Consider the following 24,914-nt stretch of genomic DNA (forward strand, 5'->3'; position numbering starts at 1 on the left):
GTTATATAACGAGCTATAATATTCTTTGAACGCATCAACTATTTCTTTGGGGGTGTGTGGTTTTTTTTTTTTTTGTTTTTTTGTTTTTTTTTTTGGATGAATGTTAAGTATTTTGGTTTGAAGTTGTTTATGCTTGATGTGTTTGGCTAACAAGGGGATTGCTTTGTTACTTTGGTGGTAGGATTTTAATTTGTTTGGATAATAGGAAGGAATATTCATTGGTTAAAGCCAATCTAAGTTTTTGTCTCAAATCAAAGAGCTTATTTTTGTGTTTTAATCTCCTTCAGGAGATTGTCAGTAATAGCCATTTTAGTCACTTGAGTCTCCAGGTAAAAGGTTTAGTGGGGTCATTAGTAATTTTTCAATTGCGTGGTAATTGGGGCATGATCTGACCACATTCTGGTATGGATGGTAGACTTTTTTTTTTTTTATTTTTTTTCTTCTATTTTTTTTGTAATGTGTAGCGGTCAATCAAAATCAGAAACATGTCAATTCTTAACCTCCCTGGCGGTATTCCCGACCTTTAGCTCGGGGTAGAAAAAAGCAGCTGCTATTGGTGATCCCGAGTTCAGGTCGGGGTAGGGAGTGCAGCGCTGTACCTGTAGTTTTGGAGTCCTGCGCGCGATCGCGGTGCGCAGCGGGACTCCAGCCTCTTTCCCCGGCAGTGTGGGGTCTTTCCCTGGCCGCCGAGATCCCCATGTCCCCGCTATTCTTCCGGGAAACCGGCGGCCAATCGGAGCGGTGTGACGTCATCGGGGGCAGGGCTAATATTTAAAACAAACTTCTCCATATTGGAGGAATATAGAAAAGTTCGTTTATGTATATTGGCGCCATCTAGTGGATTAATTGAAACCTGGAGCCCTGGAAGGTAAATTTTTTTTTTTTTTTTTTTTTTTTTTTTTTTTAATTCTGCTGTAGATCTCCCTGCCAGAATGATTTTTGTTTTAGGATCTGAAAGAGTGGAAAAAAATTGCACCTCTTTTAGACTCTAAAATCTGGAAAGAATCATAACGGCAAGGGGGTTAAAGAGACACTGAAGCAAAAAAAAAAAAATATGATATTATGATTTGTATGTGTAGTACAGCTAAGAAATAAAACATTAAGATTAGATACATCAGTCTAAAGGGGCCCATACACTGAGCCAATTTTCTGACCGATCGATCCAGATCGATCGATTGAAAATCGGTTGGCCAATCGACCGATCGATGGCCGATTTCGATGGATTTCTGTCGAACTGGCAGGATGGAAAATTTAGGTCGATCTGATGAGATTGCTTATCATTTTGCATTGGCCTTAATGGAAATCTGATGGCAAAAAAATGCCATCAGATCGAATTTCAATAGATTTCAAACTGAAATCTATTGGAATTCTATCCTGGTAAAAAATGTTCTTAAAACGCATCAGATTGATCATCAGATGCATTTCTTATCTGCTGCCAATCTGACGAGTGTATGGGCACCTTAATTGTTTCCAGTACAGGAAGAGTTAAGAAACTCCAGTTATCTCTATGCAAAAAAGCCATTCATTCTACGACTTTCAAAAGTCCTGGAGAGGACTGTCTTCTGACTTTTATTATCTCAACTGTTTACTTTTTATTTGACAGAGGAGAGGTCATTAGTTCACAGACTGCTCTGAAAGAATCATTTTGAATGCTGAGTATTGTGTAATCTGCAGATATTAGAGAATGATGCAATGTTAGAAAAACACCATATACCTGAAAATAAAAATATGAGAATATTTTCTTTGCTGCTAATCTTCTAGTAATTATTCATAGTACACAACCAATTCATTATATCATATATTTTTTTTTCGCTTCAGTGTCTCTTTAAGTAGAGTGAACTGGTGAAAAAAGAAGTCCTTTTTTCCTCTCCATGTTGTGATCTCCAGGTATCATATAAGTCGTCTTGGTTTAGAAGAGTTGCTAAAGATTGGTCTTTTTTGCTGCAATTAGTTGTGTCCAGTTAAGGCCCGGTTCACACTTGCGGTTCTCTGCCAAACGGACCGGATGACCTGACCGGATCCGGATCGGAACCGTACGGTTCTGATCCGATCCGGATCCGGTCAGTTTGCATCAGGTGTTCATCAGGATGCGATCCCGATCCGTTTGGCAAAAGATAGTAGAAAAGGAATAAAAATGTTGGGGTCTGGGAGGTCAGCAGAAGGTGGACCTGTGGAATCAGGCCCTCCGCTATTTAGCACTCACCTCCACCTCCGACATACTGCCAACATCTCCAGCACGTTTAAAATCACTGCTGCTCCACTCCAAAATGCTTGCCCATGTGTCCCCATCCAAAATCGCCGCTTCAATACGCATAGGAAGTGGGGTAGAACATCCGGATTTTTAGCCAGTGTGTTGTGCGCTCTCCGGTTCTCATTGGTTTGTATTGGCCGGATGGTGCAGTCCGGCTCCGCTCCGGATACGGCTGCCGGAGGAGCCGGACCAAAAAATAGCGCATGTTGGGTCTTATGCCGGAGTCCGGATCCGGTCCGGACGAAACGGACGCATGTGAACGGACGCATAGGCTTTCATTGCTATGCCGTGCGTCCGTTCCGTCTGCAAGCGGTCCGGCTCCGGCACGGCGATTCCGGACGGCGACCGCTAATGTGAACCGGGCCTAAGGGTTAACAATTGTGGTTAGGTCACTGCCAATAATTAGGGCTCCTTGCTTTGTCCTGAATTGGAGGAATAAATATTAGCTAGAGTAAACATTACAATATTTTTGATAGCATCTCAGTTTGTAGATTGTTGTGACAAGCTATGAGCACTATTATAATTATAATAATAATAATACCGTATATACTCGCATATAAGCCGACCCGCATATAAGCCGACCCCCCAACTTTTCCATGGAAAAACAGGGAAAAATGATTGACCCCCCATATAAGCCGGGGGTAGGAAATGCTGGATTGGTGCAGGCCGCGTAATCCCCCCAGTGTGTCCCAGTATAGCTAGTATAGTGCCCAGTATGGGTATGTAGTGCCCCAGTATAGCTAGTATAGTGCCCAGTTTAGCTAGTATAGTGCCCAGTTTAGCCAGTATAGTGCCCAGTATAGGTAGGTAGTGCCCCAGTATGGCTAGTATAGTGCCCAGTTTAGCCAGTATAGTGCCCAGTTTAGGTAGGTAGTGCCCCAGTATAGCTAGTAGAGTGCCCCAGTATAGCTAGTAGAGTGCCCCAGTATAGCTAGTAGAGTGCCCCAGTATAGCTAGTAGAGTGCCCCAGTATAGCTAGTAGAGTGCCCCAGTATAGCTAGTAGAGTGCCCCAGTATAGCTAGTAGAGTGCCCCAGTATAGCTAGTAGAGTGCCCCAGTATAGCTAGTAGAGTGCCCCAGTATAGCTAGTAGAGTGCCCCAGTATAGCTAGTAGAGTGCCCCAGTATAGCTAGTAGAGTGCCCCAGTATAGCTAGTAGAGTGCCCCAGTATAGCTAGTAGAGTGCCCCAGTATAGCTAGTAGAGTGCCCCAGTATAGCTAGTAGAGTGCCCCAGTATAGCTAGTAGAGTGCCCCAGTATAGCTAGTAGAGTGCCCCAGTATAGCTAGTAGAGTGCCCCAGTATAGCTAGTAGAGTGCCCCAGTATAGCTAGTAGAGTGCCCCAGTATAGCTAGTAGAGTGCCCCAGTATAGCTAGTAGAGTGCCCCAGTATAGCTAGTAGAGTGCCCCAGTATAGCTAGTAGAGTGCCCCAGTATAGCTAGTAGAGTGCCCCAGTATAGCTAGTAGAGTGCCCCAGTATAGCTAGTAGAGTGCCCCAGTATAGCTAGTAGAGTGCCCCAGTATAGCTAGTAGAGTGCCCCAGTATAGCTAGTAGAGTGCCCCAGTATAGCTAGTAGAGTGCCCCAGTATAGCTAGTAGAGTGCCCCAGTATAGCTAGTAGAGTGCCCCAGTATAGCTAGTAGAGTGCCCCAGTATAGCTAGTAGAGTGCCCCAGTATAGCTAGTAGAGTGCCCCAGTATAGCTAGTAGAGTGCCCCAGTATAGCTAGTAGAGTGCCCCAGTATAGCTAGTAGAGTGCCCCAGTATAGCTAGTAGAGTGCCCCAGTATAGCTAGTAGAGTGCCCCAGTATAGCTAGTAGAGTGCCCCAGTATAGCTAGTAGAGTGCCCCAGTATAGCTAGTAGAGTGCCCCAGTATAGCTAGTAGAGTGCCCCAGTATAGCTAGTAGAGTGCCCCAGTATAGCTAGTAGAGTGCCCCAGTATAGCTAGTAGAGTGCCCCAGTATAGCTAGTAGAGTGCCCCAGTATAGCTAGTAGAGTGCCCCAGTATAGCTAGTAGAGTGCCCCAGTATAGCTAGTAGAGTGCCCCAGTATAGCTAGTAGAGTGCCCCAGTATAGCTAGTAGAGTGCCCCAGTATAGCTAGTAGAGTGCCCCAGTATAGCTAGTAGAGTGCCCCAGTATAGCTAGTAGAGTGCCCCAGTATAGCTAGTAGAGTGCCCCAGTATAGCTAGTAGAGTGCCCCAGTATAGCTAGTAGAGTGCCCCAGTATAGCTAGTAGAGTGCCCCAGTATAGCTAGTAGAGTGCCCCAGTATAGCTAGTAGAGTGCCCCAGTATAGCTAGTAGAGTGCCCCAGTATAGCTAGTAGAGTGCCCCAGTATAGCTAGTAGAGTGCCCCAGTATAGCTAGTAGAGTGCCCCAGTATAGCTAGTAGAGTGCCCCAGTATAGCTAGTAGAGTGCCCCAGTATAGCTAGTAGAGTGCCCCAGTATAGCTAGTAGAGTGCCCCAGTATAGCTAGTAGAGTGCCCCAGTATAGCTAGTAGAGTGCCCCAGTATAGCTAGTAGAGTGCCCCAGTATAGCTAGTAGAGTGCCCCAGTATAGCTAGTAGAGTGCCCCAGTATAGCTAGTAGAGTGCCCCAGTATAGCTAGTAGAGTGCCCCAGTATAGCTAGTAGAGTGCCCCAGTATAGCTAGTAGAGTGCCCCAGTATAGCTAGTAGAGTGCCCCAGTATAGCTAGTAGAGTGCCCCAGTATAGCTAGTAGAGTGCCCCAGTATAGCTAGTAGAGTGCCCCAGTATAGCTAGTAGAGTGCCCCAGTATAGCTAGTAGAGTGCCCCAGTATAGCTAGTAGAGTGCCCCAGTATAGCTAGTAGAGTGCCCCAGTATAGCTAGTAGAGTGCCCCAGTATAGCTAGTAGAGTGCCCCAGTATAGCTAGTAGAGTGCCCCAGTATAGCTAGTAGAGTGCCCCAGTATAGCTAGTAGAGTGCCCCAGTATAGCTAGTAGAGTGCCCCAGTATAGCTAGTAGAGTGCCCCAGTATAGCTAGTAGAGTGCCCCAGTATAGCTAGTAGAGTGCCCCAGTATAGCTAGTAGAGTGCCCCAGTATAGCTAGTAGAGTGCCCCAGTATAGCTAGTAGAGTGCCCCAGTATAGCTAGTAGAGTGCCCCAGTATAGCTAGTAGAGTGCCCCAGTATAGCTAGTAGAGTGCCCCAGTATAGCTAGTAGAGTGCCCCAGTATAGCTAGTAGAGTGCCCCAGTATAGCTAGTAGAGTGCCCCAGTATAGCTAGTAGAGTGCCCCAGTATAGCTAGTAGAGTGCCCCAGTGTAGGTAGGTAGTGGCCGGTATAGTGCCCTGCTCCCCCCGCTGCTATTACCTGCAGCTTCCTCGTCCCCGGCGGCGCTTCCTCTTCCCCGCTCTCATGCCTCTATGAAGAAATCACAGCAGCGCGCGGCGCTGCTGCTCTGATGATGCAGGGGGCAGGAAAGAGCGCGGCTCCCTGTAGCTACCATGGGAACCGCTCTTTCCTGCCCCCTGCATCATCAGAGCAGCAGCGCCGGGCGCGCTGCTGTGATTTCTTCATAGAGGCATGAGAGCGGGGAAGAGGAAGCGCCGCCGGGGACGAGGAAGCCGCTGCCGAAACAAGTAATAGCGGGGGGAGCGGGCAGGGGGTAGCGGGGGCCACGGACCACCAGGGAAGACTCGCATACAAGCCGACCCCCCCAACTTTTGACCCCCTTTTTGGGGGTCAAAAATTCGGCTTGTATGCGAGTATATACGGTAATAGTTTTTTTGATAGGATAAAAAGGTCTGAGAATGTTTGGTGATTGTGTTTAGGAGTTTTCCCTTCTTGAAAGTGGATTTCCTGTACAAAAAGTACATAATCTGCTTTTAAATGTGAAGCTTCTTTCCATATGGAGTGGTGAATTGAGGCCTTTGACAATGAAGGATAGAAAATTGACAGGTGGCAGTCCAAATGCTTTCCATAGTAGCAAGGGTTTCCTAGGTAAGTACATCTTTTGGAAGTACAGTATATTCCTGCGTATAAGACTACTTTTCAACCCTTGAAAATCTTCTGAAAAGTCAGGGTCGTCTTATACACCGGGTGTCATTGATGCCGGGTGATACGCCCTATCCTGTTACAGACTCTCAGATCTCGCTGCTGAGGACTGTAGTGAAGCGGTGCAGGCGCATATGTGCGAGATCTGAGGGGCAGAGGAGGAGGTAAATAAGATACAAGAACGGCCCAGAAGAGTGAAAGAGGCGTGTTTTGAGCACAGCATGATCTATTCTTCCATACCGTTCTGATAAACAGGTAGACAAGGAGAGCTGACCAATCCACTTAGGGAGAGGAAGAGTTGACCAATCCAACCAGTCAATCACCTGTATACTGTTATATACTGGGTACCACATACAGTACAGCACCAGTATCTGCTCATCCATAGCACTAGTATATGTTTTTATTTTTATTTGGTGTGCATTGGAAGAGGGGTAGTCTTATACGGCGAGTATATCCCAAACTCTATATTTTAACTGGAAAAGTTGGGGGGTCGTCTTATACGCCGGAATATACGGTAGTTCAGAGGAGTGGGAGGGAGGAAAAATGATAGGCTATGATGTAGCATGGATGAGGTAAGCAGGTGAGATGAACCGATGAGATAAGACAATTGCATTAAAGCAACCTGTGGACTATAACTGTAGTCATGAATTTCGAATAGAGAGAAAACCTGAAGTCTGGTGGAGATGACTCCGAGTAACTTACAGGTAGGAAGAGTGGTAGGTAGGTATATCATTTACCGTGGCAGACAGTTCAAGAGACTCAGTGCCAGTCTGAGTTGATTTTGGACATGGGAGCAGGGCTAGAGCTGTTTTGAGCATGAGGATTTCATTTTTCTGTGTGCTTAATCCCCAAGAGTGGAGTAGTTTCTCTGCAGATTACTCATCTGAGATGGCATGTTTTTCCGTCTTTAAGAATGATTTTCATTGGGAAACCCCATCGGTAGGGTATATTGTTATCTCTAAGTAGTTTGGTGATTGACAGCAGTTTATGATTAGCTAGTGTAGCTTGGGATAGATCTGCGAAAAAGCAGATTTGTGAGTACGGATCAGGTAATGCGCCATTTTTCCTGACTGCTTGTAGTAGATTATCTTTGGTATGAAAGAATTGGTAATTAGCAATTACATCACATGGGATAGCGTCAGGCAGGTGTAGGGGTTTTTCGGAAGCCTGTGAGCCCTTTCTATAGAAAGTTTGATGTCAGACAAGTGGGGTAGTGCAGTTTTGGTTAGCTTCTTTTTAAGAAATTTAATTGAGCTTGTGGAATTTTTCACTTGTACCTCTAAGCTTTGAAGTTGTGGCGACGGTTACGATCTTCGAGATCTGCCGTTTTTTATTTATTTATTTATTTTTTTTTTTTTAAGCCATTGTATATCAGACTGATGTAACGTAATTAACGTTGTCACGCTATCTTCTGTGTGAGAGATTTGATCCCCCTAGGCTGCTAAAAGATTGTTGTAGTTGATTGGTGACCGTTAGAAAGTCTGCTGTTAGTGCAGATTTGGAAGATGGCAGCAGGTCTTTCATATAAGTTTGGGTAAGCACTAGGTCGGAGGCTGGGAATTGCTCTATAGATGTGAGGTGGGGCTGTAAGATGGCGTCTAGGCCTACCTGATCCGCTGCTTGGGAGAGCTGTGATTTCTATTTGACCGGGCTTCTTGTTGTCGGTGAGGAGGATTCCGGAGTTGTCTCCCTGTGTCTCGGGGAGCAGCTGATGTTGCGTGGCTTCTGGCCTTCTCACTGTAGCGGTTGTGGCTGTCAGTCCGGAGGAGAAGCGGCGGCGCCATCTTTAGTATGCATCTGGGATCTGGCCTGCATGTCAGCGAACAGCGCTGGCAGCTTTTGCTGTCTGGAGGTGTTTTTTTTTTTGGTTTTTTTTTTTTTCCCCTTTCAAGCTGCTGTCTGTGTCAATCTGGTCTGCATCCATCTCTCTGCGGCTTTTGGAGTGACTGGCTGGATCATAATTTGATTTCTGGCTTCCTGTGCACGGAGCTTGGAGATTAAGCGTCCAACATGTTCTGCTGGCGGACATAACACCCCCCCCCTCCCCCCCCCCCCCTTCTGTCAGATTTTAACTGCCTACTTGTTTGTGATAGTGGTCGTTTAAAAGTGCACAATAAAAGAGTTCTGTACATTTTTGACCATGGATGTAGGGATATAATGATGTAATCTGCACTTCAGGAGTACTCCAGAGTTTCCCAGAGCCCCTCAGGTATGTCAGTTTTCCTCCAGGGGCATGTACAGGCAGTCTTGGAAGTTGAGTCCTAGTCACGCCTATGAAGCCGGGGTTTCTCCTTTAGAATTTCAGGTTGAAAAAGAGGCGTGATGGACTGTAGTGGTGTCTGGCAGCAAATTGAGGGCTCCAGGTGATGGGCAGGGTAGTCAGCAGAGGGAGATCCCTCATTTCATAGAAGCTGCAGAGGTGGACAAGAGGGCTCAGTTAGGAAGGCTGTGGAGATGGATAGATCAGGCTTCCATACTCTCTGGCGCCAGGCCATGGCCCCTGTAGTGCACATTTTAAAATGAAACTGCAAGGTGGTGTTAAACTCTCCAACAGTGTGAAGGTGATGGCAGGTTTGTCATAGAATTCTCAGTGCTCAAAGATGACTAGGTTGGGTGGTGAAATATGCCACTAAAGAAACAAGTTTGCAAGCTTTTTCTGTGCTCCACTTTTTGTCACTGTTCTTTGCCATTGCCACCAGCTACCTTGAGATTTTCACATGGTCACTACAGAGGCAACGGAGCAAGAAGTGCTGGCAGTTAAACTCACTGGCATAATGACATTTTGTTCTCCACCCCTTTTGTTCCTATACTTTTTGTTCACTTGGTAACCTGATTGCTATTAGAATTTGCCTTATTCTGTTGTGGGTTTAAATTTTCTGCTTGCCCATATTTCATTTTATTGCACACTGTGTTCTTTTTGTAGATATTGAAGCACAGATTCGTGAAATTCAAGGGAAGAAGGCAGCACTTGATGAATCGCAAGGAGTTGGACTTGATTCTACAGGATATTTTGATCAAGAAATATATGGTGGAAGTGACAGTAGGTTTACTGGATATGTGACTTCTATAGCTGCAAATGAGCAAGAGGATGTAAGTGATTACAATTATTTTTACACTACTTGTTCATATTCAAAAAGCCTTTATTAGTTTTAGCTGGACCCTCCAATATCCAGAGTGTGGCGAACATGCCACAGTATCGCCATATACAAATTCTGGATATGCCAAAATGAAAAGGCCTAAAACATTACTTTTAAAACAAATATTTGGTAAAGGAAAAATGATGTGGACTGCCAGTGGAGTCCTCTTCATGTAGTCTTCTAAGCCTTGTGTAAAGTACTTCAGTACATCTATCTATAGTGGTTTGCAAAAGTATTTGCCCCCCTTGAAGTTTTCCACATTTTGTCACATTACTCCCACAAACATGAATCAATTTTATTGGAATTCCACATGAAAGACCAATACAAAGTGGTGTACACGTGAGAAGTGGAACGAAAATCATACATGATTCCAAACATTTTTTACAAATCAATAACTGCAAAGTGAGGTGTGCGTAATTATTCAGCCCCTTTTGCCTGATGAGTGCTAATGACTAAATAGAGTCCACCTGTGTGTAATCTAATGTCAGTACAAATACAGCTGCTCTGTGACGGCCTGAGAGATTGTCTAAGAGAATCTTGGGAGCAACAACACTATGAAGTCCAAAGAACACACCAGACAGGTCAGGGATACAGTTAATGAGACATTTAAAGCAGGCTTAGGCTACAAAAAGTTTTCCAAAACTTTGAACATCCCACGGAGCACTGTTCAAGCGATCATTCAGAAATGGAAGGAGTATGGCAAAACTATAAACCTACCAAGACAAGGCCGTCCACCTAAATAGAGCCAAATACAGGGCAATCTTGGAAGAAAACCTCTTGGAGTCTGCAAAAGACTTGAGATTGGGGCAGAGATTCACCTTCCAGAAGGACGACACTAAACATAAAGCCAAGGAAACAATGGCATGGTTTAAAACAAAACCTATCCATGTGTTAGAATTGCCCAGTCAAAGTTCAGATCTAAATCCAATCGAGAATCTGTGGCAAGATCTGAAAACTGCTGTTCAAACGCTGTCCATCTGATCTGACTGAGCTGGAGCTGTTTTGCAAAGAAGAATGGGCAAGGATTTCAGTCTCTAGATGTGCAAAGCTGGTAGAGACATACCCTAAAAGACTGGCAGCTGTAATTGCAGCAAAAAGAGGTTCGACAAAGTATTGACTTGGGCTGAATAATTACGCACACCCCACTTTGCAGTTATTGATTTGTAAAAAATGTGTGGAATCCTGTATGATTTTCGTTCCACTTCTCACGTGTACACCACTTTGTATTTGTCTTTCACGTGGAATTCCAATAAAATTGATTCATGTTTGTGGCAGTAATGTGACAATGTGACAAAATGTGGAAAACGTCAAGGGGGCCGAATACTTTTGCAAACCACTACACACACGCACACGCGCACACGCACACACACGCACACCCTTGTAGCAGATGGTAACGCGCTTTAGATTGTAAAGCGCTTAATAAACACAGATAACCGTTAGCCTGAATTCACAGTGGTATGTTGTATTATGCATACGTTAGGAGTATGACTTTCAATGGAGACTGGGCAAAGAGTTGGATACAAAGCTTGCATGCAGTGAATTAAAATAATGCGATCTCTAGAATCGTATGGGCAGTGAATTGACATGCACAATAATTTTGTAACGCAGCTAAACACTGTGAACCAGCCCGTATATTAACCAGTTTGCTACTGAGGTTGTTTCCAGAGTGCAGTGCAGCTCTGATCACTTTGGCAATAATGGTATCACTACTTATGACATCTAAAAGACATAATTCCCCCCCCCCCCCCTATATATTATAAAGGAGAAAAAAAGAAATGTACTATCCATTTTTATTTATTATAGCTTTAATGTACAATATTTTTCAGACTGATAGACTCCCTTTCTCCCCCAAAAGTGTGTGTGTGTGTGTGTGTAAAGTCAGTGTGCCTTGTAGTCCAAATGTCCCCTCACAATTGCTTTACATACACTCCCCCCCCCCCCCCCCCCCTGTATTATTCTCTGACCCCCTGCATCTTTTGTCTGTCTTCCTCTGCCTCGTGTCCTTCCTTGCCCATATGTGTCCATCCTTTGCCTTGTGTCCTGCTTTGTTGTGGGTCTTTCCTTGACTCATGTCCTCCTCCTGCCCCATGTTCTTTGCCTGGAGAGTAATAAATACCAGTACGGATGCTGGTGTAGAAGTAGCAGCACATACAGAGGCTTGTTCTACCAATCAGGCGGGAGGCGCTGCCCCAGAACAGCCAATCGCTGCAGAGCACAGCTCTACTCCAGCTTCTTCATTGGAAAAATTGATTGGCTCCAATCACGGAGCTGTGGTCACGCCTCAGAACATCGGATCCTATTAGAAAAGGGGACAGAGCTGTGATTGGTGGTTCTGGGGCAAAATACCCCCCCTGATTCATGGAATGCTTCACTAAAGCTTTGCTTAGCCTCTTAAAGCGGAATATAACCCTGCATTTCAACTTTGCTCTAAAACATTATTTACAGTATATTATATGCAACAAGCATTTTTTTTTACTAGACCAGCATTGGAAGGGTTACACAGGGCTTTAAAGTTCCTTTAGATTTTTGCAGACGCATCCGAAGCTGAAAAGAGATACATTTTGTTTACATAAATGTATCTAAGTGTTGAATGTGACTCATCTCTCTGACTGAGAAGGAGCTTGGAGCACTGCCAAAGAGTGTGTAAACATTTCTCAATAGTTAAATTTCACTACATAGAATGTATCTATCTGAACTTCTGCATATCTCTCCACAGAATTTTAAACCTCTGTGCTTCCAATGCTGGTCTAGTAAAAAAAAAAATGCTTTTTGCATATATTATGCTGTAAATAATATTTTAGAGCAAAGTTGAAATGCAGGGTTATATTCCGCTTTATAATGTGTGGCTACCTCCTCACCAGCGGCTGGCACCTTTTTTTTAAAGTAGACTCAAACCAAACATTTTTTTTTTTATTCAAAATATTTAGTTGCACCACTCTGACACATACAAAGATAAATACTCCTTCAAGCCTATAAGCATTTCAGTGCATGCTTTTTACCCTTCTCTTTTTTATAATTAGGGTTATACAGGTGGCAGCCATTAGCAATTCCTCCTTTACCAGACACCACCTACTCCACCAGTTTGCCGGATTCTGTCCCGGCAATATGAAAGGAAGGGAGGGGGGTTTCTCCAATAAATGTAAAATATTTTTATTTGTCGTCATGCAGCTGAAAAAAGGCTGTTATTTATTATTATAATTTAGAAAATAGATTTTATTTCTGGAATCTTGTATTTTTAATTTGGGTCCACTTTAATAGTAATTGCTTAATCTGCACTGCTGGCCATGTGCGGCTTCTACCTCACCACAAGACAGGTGTATGTATTCTCTGGGCAAAGGACATGACTATGAACATTGTAGATTCACACTGAAGGCATCCAAACTATGAATTAACACATGTGGAAGTATAGTACATAACCAACACAACCAGTGTGAAACAACTGAAAATGGGTCATATTCTAGGTTCTTCAAAGTAGCCACCTTTTTGCTTTGATTACTGCTTTGCACACTCTTGGCATTCTCTTGAGCTTCAAGAGGTAGTCACCTGAAATGGTTTTCACTTCACAGGTGTGCCCTGTCAGGTTTAATAAGTGGGATTTCTTACCTTATAAATGGGGTTGGGACCATCAGTTACGTTGTGGAGAAGTCAGGTGGATACACAGCTGATAGTCCTACTGAATAGACTGTTAGCTGCTTTTTTTTTCTTGCCATAATACAAACTCTAAGTAAAGAAAAACGAATAGCCATCATTCCTTAAAGAAATGAAGGTCAGTCAGTCCGAAAAATTGGGAAAAAACTGTCCCCAAATGCAGTCTCCAGAACCATCAAACGCTACAAAGAAACTGACTCACATGCGGACCGCCCCAGGAAAGGAAGACCAAGAGTCACCTCTGCTGTTGAGGAAGTTCATCCGAGTCACCAGCCTCAGAAATCGCAGGTTAACAGCCGCTCAGATTAGAGACCAGGTCAATGCCACACAGTTCTAGTAGTAGACACATCTCTAGAACTGTTCCGAGGAGACTGTGTGAATCAGGCCTTCATGGTAGAATATCTGCTAAGGACAGGCAACAAGCAGAAGAGACTTGTTTGGGCTAAAGAACACAAGGAATGGACATTAGACCAGTGGAAATCTGTGCTTTGGTCTGATGAGTCAAAATTTGAGATCTTTAGTTTCAACCACCGTGTCTTTGTGCGACGCAAAAAAGGTGAACGGATGGACTCAACATGCCTGGTTCTCACCATGAAGCATGGAGGTGTGGGGGTGCTTTGCTGGTGACACGGTTGGGGATTTATTCAAAATTAAAGGCAAACTGAACCAGCATGGCTACCACAGCATCTTTCAGCGGCATGCTATTCCATCCGGTTTGCATTTAGTTGGACCATCATATATTTTTCAACAGGACAATGACCCCAAACACACCTCCAGGCTGTGTAAGGGCTATTTGACCAGGAAGGGAAGTGATGGGGTGCTGCGCCAGATGACCTGGCCTCCACTGTCACCAAACCTGAACCCAATCGAGATGGTTTGGGGTGAGATGGACCGCAGAGTGAAGGCAAAAGGGCCCACAAGTGATGAGCATCTCTGGGAACTCCTTCAAGACTGTTGGTAGACATTTCGGGTGACTACCTCTTGAAGCTCATCAAGAGAATGCCAAAAGTGTGCAAAGCAGTAATCAAAGCAAAAGATGGCTACTTTGAAGAACCTAGAATATGACCTATTTTCAGTTGTTTCACACTTTTTGGTTATGTACTATACTTCCACATGTGTTAATTCATAGTTTAGATGCTTTCAGCGTGAATCTACAATGTTCATAGTCATGAAAAGGAAAACTTTTTGAATGAGGTGTCCATACTTTTGGTCTGTACTGTAGGTACGTAAAGTTCAAGACACAACCACTACTATGCCCATGACTTGTATAAAAGACTCTCCAAATTAGTTCAATGCTCATCTGGTCCAGGGTCTGTCTCGGCAAAGCTGTGTGATGTGGAGGATAGTTAAGCCAACTTTATAGGGGAAGGGGGTGGGGGAGTTATCTGATGTATTAAATACACCTGTGAGGAATGGAGAGACTTCCATAACAAATGCTTTGTAAAAAAGCTCCCGTGATGCTTCCTCTTCCATAAATTCTGCTTGCTTCCTTTTTTTTCCTTCATCTATAGTATCTGTATCTGTGTGTTTGTCCTTTTGTCGTGTTTTTTTTAATTTTTTTATTAGGAGTTTCCTATTTTCTAAATCGTGGAATTTGCCTGTGAGATTGTAAAGGTCATGAAAGGTCATATTTAAAGGGACTCTTTACTGGAAAAAAAAAGTGCCCATTTACTTGGGGCCTCTTCCAGCCCACCTCAAGTGTCTTGCTCCCTCGCTGTGATTGTGCACTCTGCCAATCCTCCGCTGTCTTCTTGGGTGAGTCTCCCAGCCACTGCATGCTGGCTGCGTGCCTACTCTATCCTGCTCCTGCAACTGGAAACTTTCTGCACATGCACGTTAGCAATTTTTGCTCACTGTGCAGATCGCTCGTGGCTATGTTTGAGGCACAGGGGCTGCGCATCCTGGGAGAGTCACACCAGGGTACACGAGCAGCGAGAGATGGTGAGAGACTAGGAAAGACATTCAGGGGGCTGGAAGAAGCCACATGTAAGTTAATGGCCATTTACTTTTTTTTTTTTTGATAGTTTCCTTTAACGTGAACCTGAACTGAGGATGTGGAATTTTCCTTTTTAAAATATTATTTGCCTGACTCTCCTTCTGATCCTGTGTCTTAAATACGTTTAGCCACAGCCCCTGAACAAGCATGCAGATCAGGTGCTCTGACTGAAGTCAGACTGGATTAGCTGCATTCTTGTTTCAGGTTTGTGATTCAGCCACTACTGTAGCCAAAGAGATCAGCAGGACTATTGTTATTGTTTTAAAGGAAACCTCAATATCCCTTTGTTTAGGTGCACTGTAAGTGTGCCATTGGAACCATTGATCCTGTGGCAAGTATGAAACTGTACCTCCTGGGTACAGCAACCACCTTTATCTGCTTGGACATAGAACTAGCTGGCTGTTATTCCTCTGTTAGTGAACCTTCATCCAGGAGGAATAACAGCTGCTGCTTTAACCTAGACAGTTTGAGAATTAAATGTGCAACGTACACTAGAACAAACTTTTGAGGGTGTGTACTGTTGTCCTAGAAGTGTGCGAGTTAAGAAACCCTGATCAGGGAGCTACTGTATTTTTCAGACCAGAAGACACTTTACCATAAGATCTGCCTAGGTTTAGAGGACAAAACCCATGGGAAAAAAAATACTAATACCTGGGACGTCCATGGTGCAGGCGCATCTTATGGACCCCCCCCCCCCCCCCTTTTCTTACTCGGTCCCTCTTGCAATTTTTTTGTCCTCATCTGGGTCCTGCTTTGTCCGTGTCCAGCCCCACTGACATAGCATTTCTGTGTAATGGTGTCCTGCGTCCTATTCTGGGTCCTGCTCTGTCCACCACTGCTATCCCTCCGCTGCCGCACCTCCTGAGTATACTGCTTCCACTGTTCCCTCTCTCACTCAGGCTGCATTCTATGAATCTGCTGCTCCATTTAGTTCATTGGAACCAATGATCTCAATGGTGGGATCAGAGCTCTCATTGGTGCCAATCGCAGCATTCCCTGAGTTTCAGGGAGTGCTGTGATTGGCCACAGTGACTAGCTCTGATCCTGCTCTCAAGCGTTGGCTCCAATGAACTGAATGGAGCAGCGGGCTGATAGAATGCAGCCTGCATGAGAGAGAGAGAACGGTGGATGCAGCATACTTCTGAGGAGGTACGGCACTGGAGGGACAACGGGGTGGATAGAGTAGGGCACAGGTGACGGCGGCATTCTTCTTGTGGTGCGGCAGTGGGGTGGATAGACCCAGAAGAGGGCACGGGGACACATTTACACAGAGATACTGTATCTGATGCTGCTCTGTTCCGCCCCCACAGCACTGATCGCTGCAGCATTAATGTTGAGGCTGGTCCGAATTATTTTATTCGGACTATTAGGGCTCGTACAGATGTCCAACATGGCAAACCACCCAACCTGACAAACCACACAACCTTTATGTCCACACACCTAGATGGCTAAACAACCAACTCAATTAAAGGGACTCCGAGCACCTCTCATGGGCATGCTTTTAAGACTTCGAGACCAGTACTGCAAAGTACTTAAAGATGCATACCTTTCTGTAGCTTGTGCTCTCCTCTTTCATTTGCTCCCTGAATCGCCGTTCTACACCAAATAGTTATCATTTGATTTCAATTTAAAAATTGCGGCTGCCATCTTGGTTATGTTAAAATTTCCGGGTCACCCCTGTCCTCTCTGTTAGAGAAGTGCATCACTGAATGAAGCAGGAAGAGGAAGTGACACGCATGGCCATTGCAAGAGGCTCCTCCAGAGGGGTCATGACACGACTTTGTTGGAAGTCTGGCTTAAAGGTATGCCCATGAGGTGCTCGGAGTCCCTTTAGCAAACTGCGCACGCAAGAGGAATGATGGACTACATGCTTCAAAACCAGTACACCTCTTTCAAACCACTTGTACACAGGCACCAACTGCATGATAGAAGACTAACATAGACCTGACCGTTGGATTGGGCAAACCGCCTGTTAGTTTCTTGTCAAGTTATCTGTACGCGTACACATGTCTGATTTATCATCCAACAGACTAAAGTCAGATGATGATCGTGCTGCAGGGTTTGGTCCGTGTTCACTTGGCTTAAGTTACTGACGTTTTCTCCCCACTCTTAATAAACAAGTATTGGCAGGGGACAGGGTAGCATGGTTAATTCCTGGGTCACAGTAGAATCAGAAGAGGAAGATGATTAATGGTGGATTGACAGCCATAAAATCAAATTCCAATTGCACTGCTCTGTTATGTAGTCTACATCCTGACCCTGCATTGCAAGCATTCCAATATAATCATAAGTGTTTGCTTTAATAAATCTTCTCAGTCAGCCTGGCTCTTTTCTCGTTCATTGCCAGGAAGAGGGAAGTAGTGATGGTCAAGTAGATGCAAATAACTTCGAGTTGATGCAAATTTATGCAGCTTGAAGATGATCTAATCAAACTTTACCTCAGTAGTATTTGATTGGTTCCTTTTCCAGCTGCATACAAATGTACATAAATTTGCATCGACTTGACCTTATTTGCATCTGCTTGACCATCACTGGGGAGGGGGAGAGGAATCATCTTTCCTTCCCCTCCCAGCTCCTTGCCGATTTTGGCTGAAGGCAGTTCAGTGTGGCTTGAGGATGAAAAGGGAATGTAAGCAAAATCACCTTTCCCCTCTGCAGAAGTTGCTTAAATCTGATCTGTTCCGCTCACATGTGTTTACAAAGCAAACTACAGTCCTGGCCAAAAGTTTTGTGACTGTCAAAAGTATGTTTTCACAAAGTTTGCTGCTAAACTGCTTTTAGTTCTTTGTTTCAGTTGTTTGTGATGTACTGACATATATTTATAAGCACTTCATACGTTTCAAAGGCTTTTATGGACAACTAGTAGACCCAGCCCGTTTAAAAACGGACTCTAGGTCTACGGCCGCCAGTGCGCATGCAACCGCCGCGCGCCCGACGGGCGAGTGAGGTGGGCGGGGTGAGCGAGGTAAGCGGGGGGCGCTTACCTCACTCGCCCCGCACCCGCCCACCTCACTTGCCCGTCCAGCTCCCTGGTCCCAGCTGTCAGTTACTGCGCCCATGCGCAGTAACAATCCTGGGACACAGGGACAAAACTGCTGGACGCAGCGACAGTCAGCTTTTATTAGGCAGGATTACATGAGATTTATCCAAAGAGTCAGTATTTGCAGTGTTGGCCCTTCTTTTTCAGGACCTCTGCAATTTGACTGGGCATGCTCTCAATCAACTTCTGGGCCAAATCCTGACTGATGGCAACCCATTCTTTCATAATCACTTCTTTGAGTTTCTCAGAATTAGTTTGTTTTGGTTTCTCCACCCGCCTCTTGAGGAATGACCACAAGTTCTCAATGGGATTAAGATCTGGGGAGTTTCCAGGCCATGGATCCAAAATTTCAATGTTTTGGTCCCTGAGTCACTTAGTTATCACTTTTGCCTTATGACACGGTGCTCCATCGTGCTGGAAAATGCATTGTTCTTTACCAAACTGTTGTTGGATTGTTGGAAGAAGTTACTGTTGGAGGTTGTTTTGGTACCATACTTTACTCATGCCTGTGTTTTTTTGACAATTGTGAGTGAGCCCACTCCCTTGGAAGAGCAGCAACACCACACATGAATGGTCTCAGGATGCTTTACTTTTGGCATGACACAAGACTGATGGTAGCTCTCACCTTTTTCTCCTGACGAGCCTTTTTCTAGATGCCCCAAACAATCGGAAAGGGGCTTCATCAGAGAATATGACTTTGCCCTAGTCCTCTGCAGTCCATTCACCATATTTTCTGCAGAAGATCAATCTGTCCCTGATGATGATTTTTTTGGGGAGAGAAGTGGCTTCTTTGCTGCCCTTCTTGACACCAGACCATCTTCCAAAAGTCTTTGCATCACTGTGCGTGCTGATGCACTCACACCTGCCACCATTAATGTGTGGGAATGCTTCTCATCCAAGGGAGTGGGCTCACTCACAATTTTGCCAAGAAAACACAGCCATGAACAAAGAATAGTACCAAAACACCCTCCAACAGCAACTTCTTCCAACAATCCAACAACAGTTTGGTGAAGAACAATACATTTTCCAGCACGATGGAGCAAAACGTTGAAATTTTGGGTTCATGGCCTTGAAACTCCCCAGATCTTAATCCAATTGAGGACTTGTGGTTATTCCTCAAGAGAAGGGTGGACAAACCAAAACCAACTAATTCTGAGAAACTTGAAGTGATTATGAAAGAATGGGTTGCCATCAGTCAGGATTTGGCCCAGAAGTTGATTGAGAGCATGCCCAGTCGAATTGCAGAGGTCCTGAAAAAGAAGGGCCACCACAGCAAATACTGACTCTTTGCCTAATTCTCATGTAATGGTCAATAAAAGCCTTTGAAACCTATGAAGTGCTTATAATTATATTTCAGTACATCACACAAACAACTGAAGCAAAAAATCTAAAAGCAGTTTAGCAGCAAACTTTGTGAAAACTAATATTTTTGACAGTTAGGTTATGCCTAATGATGTTGATCCAGGGATTTTATCTGATTGCCATCTGGAGTCGGGAAGGAATTTTTTTCCCTTTTGGGGCTAATTGGACCATGCCTTGTAAGGGTTTTTCGCCTTCCTCTGGATCAACAGGGATATGTGAGGGAGCAGGCTGGTGTTGTACTTTGTACTGGTTGAACTCGATGGACGTATGTCTTTTTTTTTTTTTTTTTTCAACCAAAATAACTATGTAACTATGTCTCACATTTTGGGCCAGGACTGTAGATATCACAGTGTATCAGGATTGGCTTTAAAGGGATACTTAAGTCAAAAAAAAAAAAAAAAAGTTTTACTCACCTGGGACTTCCAATAGCCCCCTGCAGATGTCCGGTGCCCTCGCCGTCTCCCTCCGATCCTCCTGGCCCCGCTGGCAGCCACTTCCTGTTTCGGTGACAGGAGCTGACAGGCTGGGGACGCGAGTGATTCTTCGCGTTCCTGGCCACAATAGCGCCATCTATGCTGCTATAGCATATATCCTATACCATATAGCAGCATAGAGGGTGCTAATGTGTCTGGGAACGCGAAGAATCACTTGTCAGCTCCTGTCACCGAAACAGGAAGTGGCTGCCAGCGGGGCCAGGAGGATCGGAGGGAGACGGCGAGGGCACGGGAAAGCTGCCGGGGGCTATTGGAAGTCCTAGGTGAGTAAAACTCATTTTTTTTGTTTGACTTAAGTGTCCCTTTAAGCTGAGGCAGTAAAAGTGAAAACTGCTTGGTCTCCAATTCTTAAGTCATAACTCCCCAAAATATGTCAGTATAAAGGTCTTGTAGACATCCCACATATAATAGACTAAAACACAAAATTGAACAGGATTGTTGAAACTCTAATACATGCTATATAAAAACATTGTGCTTCAAAAGGTTGCCATGGTGACCTCCAGCTCTGCTGTGTAAAAACCTTGCCCCGCCACATAAGAAACATTTACTGTCAGATATAAGATGAAAATCGCAGCCTTACTGTGAATTGACGCGGCATTGCAAATCATCCACCACGTGGTGATGCAAAGCGCCGGTGACGCGATGTGATTAGCAGAGCTGGCGCCTCCTCCCCTCTTGAATGATAGCGGCGAGGGGAGGAGGCGCCACCTCTGCATCGCGTCACCGGCGCTTTGCATCACCATGGCAACCCGTGACTACAGTCAGGCAAAGGAGGACGGGAAATGCCATAAATCAGCGCAGCGGGCCGTTCTAATGAAGCGGGGGCAATGTTTTCCTATCGCAGAGCCAGGCAAGGAGCCCAGCAAAGCCGGCAACATGTGGGGGACACTGCGCCCAGCAAAGCCTGCCACAGCCGACCGAAGCATGGAGGAACATACAGCAAAGCTGGCCGAAGCCAGCCAGAACACGTGGCGGACACCAGTAGCGGCAGAGCACGTGGTGGATGATATGCAATGCCGCGTCAATTCACAGTAAGGCTGCGATTTTCATCTTATATTTGTATATTCGGAATATAAGACGCACTGACTTTTCACCCCCAGTTTTGGGGGAGAAAAAGTGCGTCTTATATTCCGAAAAATACGGTAATAATAAATTTTAAAAAATGGAATTTTTTTTCTTTTTTTTATATACAAAAAAAAGCAAACCAACAGCAGCAATCAGATCCCACCAACATAAAGGTTTGTTGGTGGGCAGAAAAGGAGGCAAGATTCATTTGGCTGCTTGTTGTATGGCCGAGCAGTAAACTGTTAAAGCTGCAGTGTGCTGAATTGTAAAAAATAGCCTGGTCATTAGGGGGGTGTAAAGCCCCATACACACACTCAACAGCAGTCATTTATGCAGCACAATTATTGAACAACTTTTGTTGTGAAACAAGTTGACAACCAAAAAAAAATGCTTGCTATTGTTAAAAGAACTGATAAAACGCCAATTCAACTGTTGTGGTTCTCTGGCTATTCTTTGCCTGAGGCTTCTTGTCCTTGTCTTGCCCCATGGAACCCCCCCCCCCCCCCCCCCCCATATGCTTCTTTTATATGCTCAGGAGAACAAAGTATTTAAATTACTAAACAATGTTTATTTATTTTATTTTTTTTATTTTTTTGGTCGGTTTTTTTTTCTGTGTTCGAGCACGGCCACACTGCGAAAGTACGGCCTGCACAGTACTGCAGTATGAAGCCATTCTTGCACAGCTTTCTCCTCTGTGCTATTTCGCAGGGGTGGACCGAACTTGCGGAATATGGAGGCGCCATGTTTGTTTTAATTTTAAACAAGACCAATTGTCTGGCATTCCTGCAGTGGTATCTGGGTATCACACCTGAAATAAGCATGTGGCTAATTCAGTCAGAAACCTCTGCGTGCTGGTTTAGGGTCTATGGCTAAAAGTATTGAGACAGAGCATCAGCTGGACAGTCAGGCAACTAGGATTATTTTAAAAGGAAATAATGCAGCCTCCATATCCCTCTGTCCAGGTGTACTTTAATGTGCATTGTTTCATTGTTAAACATTCTCATGTCTAATATGTCTGCTTTGTTATGCAGGATGATGATGATTGTTCAGCAGCAGTATTTGAACAGAAGAAACCAGGTTATCATGCGCCTGTTGCATTACTTAATGATATCCCACAGTCGTCTGAGCAAGTAAGTATGCCAGAAATTAAGAGCAGGGATGAGCTCTGGATGAAATCTAAATGAGTTTCATTTGGATTTCATCCAGATAATTTGTGCAGCTGAGTGGGTGAGGGAGGGTTAAACTTGCCCAGCAGCCGTCTTTTTTTAATCGTCCTACTGTGCGTCCCACGCTGAGTTCCGTTACGTGACTACTACGCTTCCTCCAACTTGGACGGAGGAAACGCGGTAGGCACGGACGCGGCATGAGACTCGACGTGGGGCAGGTTAAAGAAGACTTCTTCTGGGTGAGTTTAAATTCCCCCCCCCCCCCCTCTCACCAGCCACATCAGCTGCACTAATTAAAAATCTGATTGAAACTCCTTCGGATTTCATCCGGAGCTCATGCCTGGTTAAGAGTGACTTTGCAAAATATTGATACCCTTTTATACTAATCCTTTTTTTGATATGTTACAACCTAGTGTTTAAAGGACTTCCTAGGTGAAGGAGGGTAGTAAGGAGTTAGCTAACTTGTGTAGATATTGCAAAACAGAAATTTGCCTTCTTAAAATAGAAGGTATTTGAGATTTAATCAGGTTAAGGTAGTCCTACATGTAGCGATGATGGGAAGATTTGACCAAGAGACAAGTCTCTCTTTAATTGAATCTGCTTAGAGAGGGATTTGTTGGCTGCCCATATACTGCAGGCTGATTCCTGATCAATTTCATGTTGAAATTGACCTCCTCTGACTCCGGGCTTCATCTGTTCTCCATACACGCACGCCACTTGGTTGCCTAGTAACGTGGCCGTGTGTGTGACGTCTTATGTCAAGCGCACCCTTTCTAGGCACCACCATGGAGAACGGAGGAAGCCCGGAGGCTACGGACAGGTAATGTATCACTTGCACTGAACACCGGGGGGGATTTAACATTGGGGGGGCACCATCTGGTTTCACCGCGTTTGTCGCTTCTCACAATATCGCACACTGTTGCATCCACTCACCGAATCGAGTAAGTCAGCCCTACATCTTGCAGCATTTGTGATGGACTAAAGCGACCAATTTCTGCCCAAAATTGGGTTGCATTGTCATTCAGGCATGCACTTGTCGGCACAGATTTTCATTCTGTTATAATAATCAAATCGTCGATCGGCCACCAAGTCGCCTGATGTGTGGCTACCTTTATACCTGGAACGCACAATGAGATATAATATTTCCGATCGATTTTTCCATAGAAGTGAACGGAAAATCAATCAGAAATCAGATCGAGCATGTTAGAAGAAATCAATCTGGCTTAAAGAGACTCTGTAACAAAAATTGCATCCTGTTTTTTATCATCCTACAAGTTCCAAAAGCTATTCTAATGTGTTCTGGCTTACTGCAGCACATTCTACTATCACCATCTCTGTAATAAATCAACTTATCTCTCTCTTGTCAGACTTGTCAGCCTGTGTCTGGAAGGCTGCCAAGTTCTTCAGTGTTGTGGTTCTGTGATACATCTTCCCCCTCCAGGCCCCTCTCTGCACACTGCCTGTGTGTTATTTAGATTAGTGCAGCTTCTCTCTGCTCTATTATCTTTTACAAGCTGGATAAATCCTCCTCTGAGCTGGCTGGGCTTTCACATACAGGCAGAGCTGTTTGCACTCTGCAGGAAGAAACAGCCTGACACTTCAGTGGAAGATAGCTGCAGGGGGAATGAAACACACAAATGATCTCTTGAGATTCAAAAGGAAGGATGTATACAGCCTGCTTGTGTATGAATGTATTTTCTATGTGTGGACATACTGTACATCAACCTACTTCCTGTTTTGGTGGCCATTTTGTTTGTTTATAAACAAACTTTTTAAAACTGTTTTTAACCACTTTTAATGCGGCGAGGAGCGGCGAAATTGTGACAGAGGGTGATAGGAGATGTCCCCTAACGCACTGGTATGTTTACTTTTGTGCGATTTTTAACAATACAGATTCTCTTTAAAATCTCATCGTATGCACCATACATGCTTCATCTTGAAAGTACTTTTTTTTAATTTTATTTATTTATTTTTTCTCACTGAGCAGCGCACAGTAACTTTAAAATGAAACCGTTTAAATATTTTAGCACCTATCATTTTGTTTTCAATTTATTAAATGGGATTAGGAAAGTACATTGGGGTGAGAGGATTGTACATCAGGTTGTCTATAGCTCTTGTAAGTTGTTTGAAAAAAAATAAGTGGTCTTATCTCTGAAAAGGAGAAAAGGAATGGCTTATAAAAGATATTTGTTAGACACAATTGATAACGCATTTCCTGGGCCTTTACCCACTACTTCAAGTAAATGTTAATGGCTGTTAGAAGAAATACCAATAGAATTGGAACACCTCTAATACAGGCCACATGTTCTCGGAGGATAAAACTGGGCACCTCACTGTAATTTAGCGGTTTTTAGTTTTACTTTTTTTTTGTTTTCGCAAAAACCTGTTATCAGGCTTAGCGAACAAAAGAAAAACAGAGCGCTCCTCCTTGTTCTTTAATTTAATTTCAGTAACTTATTACAGTGCCATTGCTGAAGTTAAATTAAGTTAATGCTCCACGCCGAACATCGCCCCTTCAGCTCTGGCCAAGTGCAGGAGAGCAGAGAGAACTTACCGGCAGGCCTATGATGTGCCTTAACATCTCATGAACACTAAAGCTGGCCATACACTAGCTGATTCCCCGCCGCTCGACAGCAGATTCGATCACTGGGATCGAATCTGCTGTCACATCGTTCACGCTACACGCTAAATTTCGATCTTTCGTCCCGAAATGGATCGATTGCTCCATGCGGGAATTTAC

General features: G+C 44.4%; 1 protein-coding gene across 3 annotated transcripts in view; it reads left to right on the forward strand.

The window, feature by feature from the left end:
- The window catches only part of SF3B1 (splicing factor 3b subunit 1), a 315,589-nt gene that overhangs the window by 25,377 nt on the left and 265,298 nt on the right, over nucleotides 1–24,914 (forward strand). For all 3 annotated transcript variants that reach the window (XM_068244955.1, XM_068244953.1, XM_068244952.1), the window contains exons 2-3: nucleotides 9,190–9,356; nucleotides 22,040–22,138. In XM_068244955.1, coding sequence (XP_068101056.1) covers nucleotides 9,190–9,356; nucleotides 22,040–22,138 — 266 coding nt within the window. The remainder of the gene's footprint in view (nucleotides 1–9,189; nucleotides 9,357–22,039; nucleotides 22,139–24,914) is intronic.

The sequence above is a fragment of the Hyperolius riggenbachi genome, chromosome 7 (genome assembly GCF_040937935.1).
Source record: "Hyperolius riggenbachi isolate aHypRig1 chromosome 7, aHypRig1.pri, whole genome shotgun sequence".
NCBI classification, from domain to species: domain Eukaryota; kingdom Metazoa; phylum Chordata; class Amphibia; order Anura; family Hyperoliidae; genus Hyperolius; species Hyperolius riggenbachi.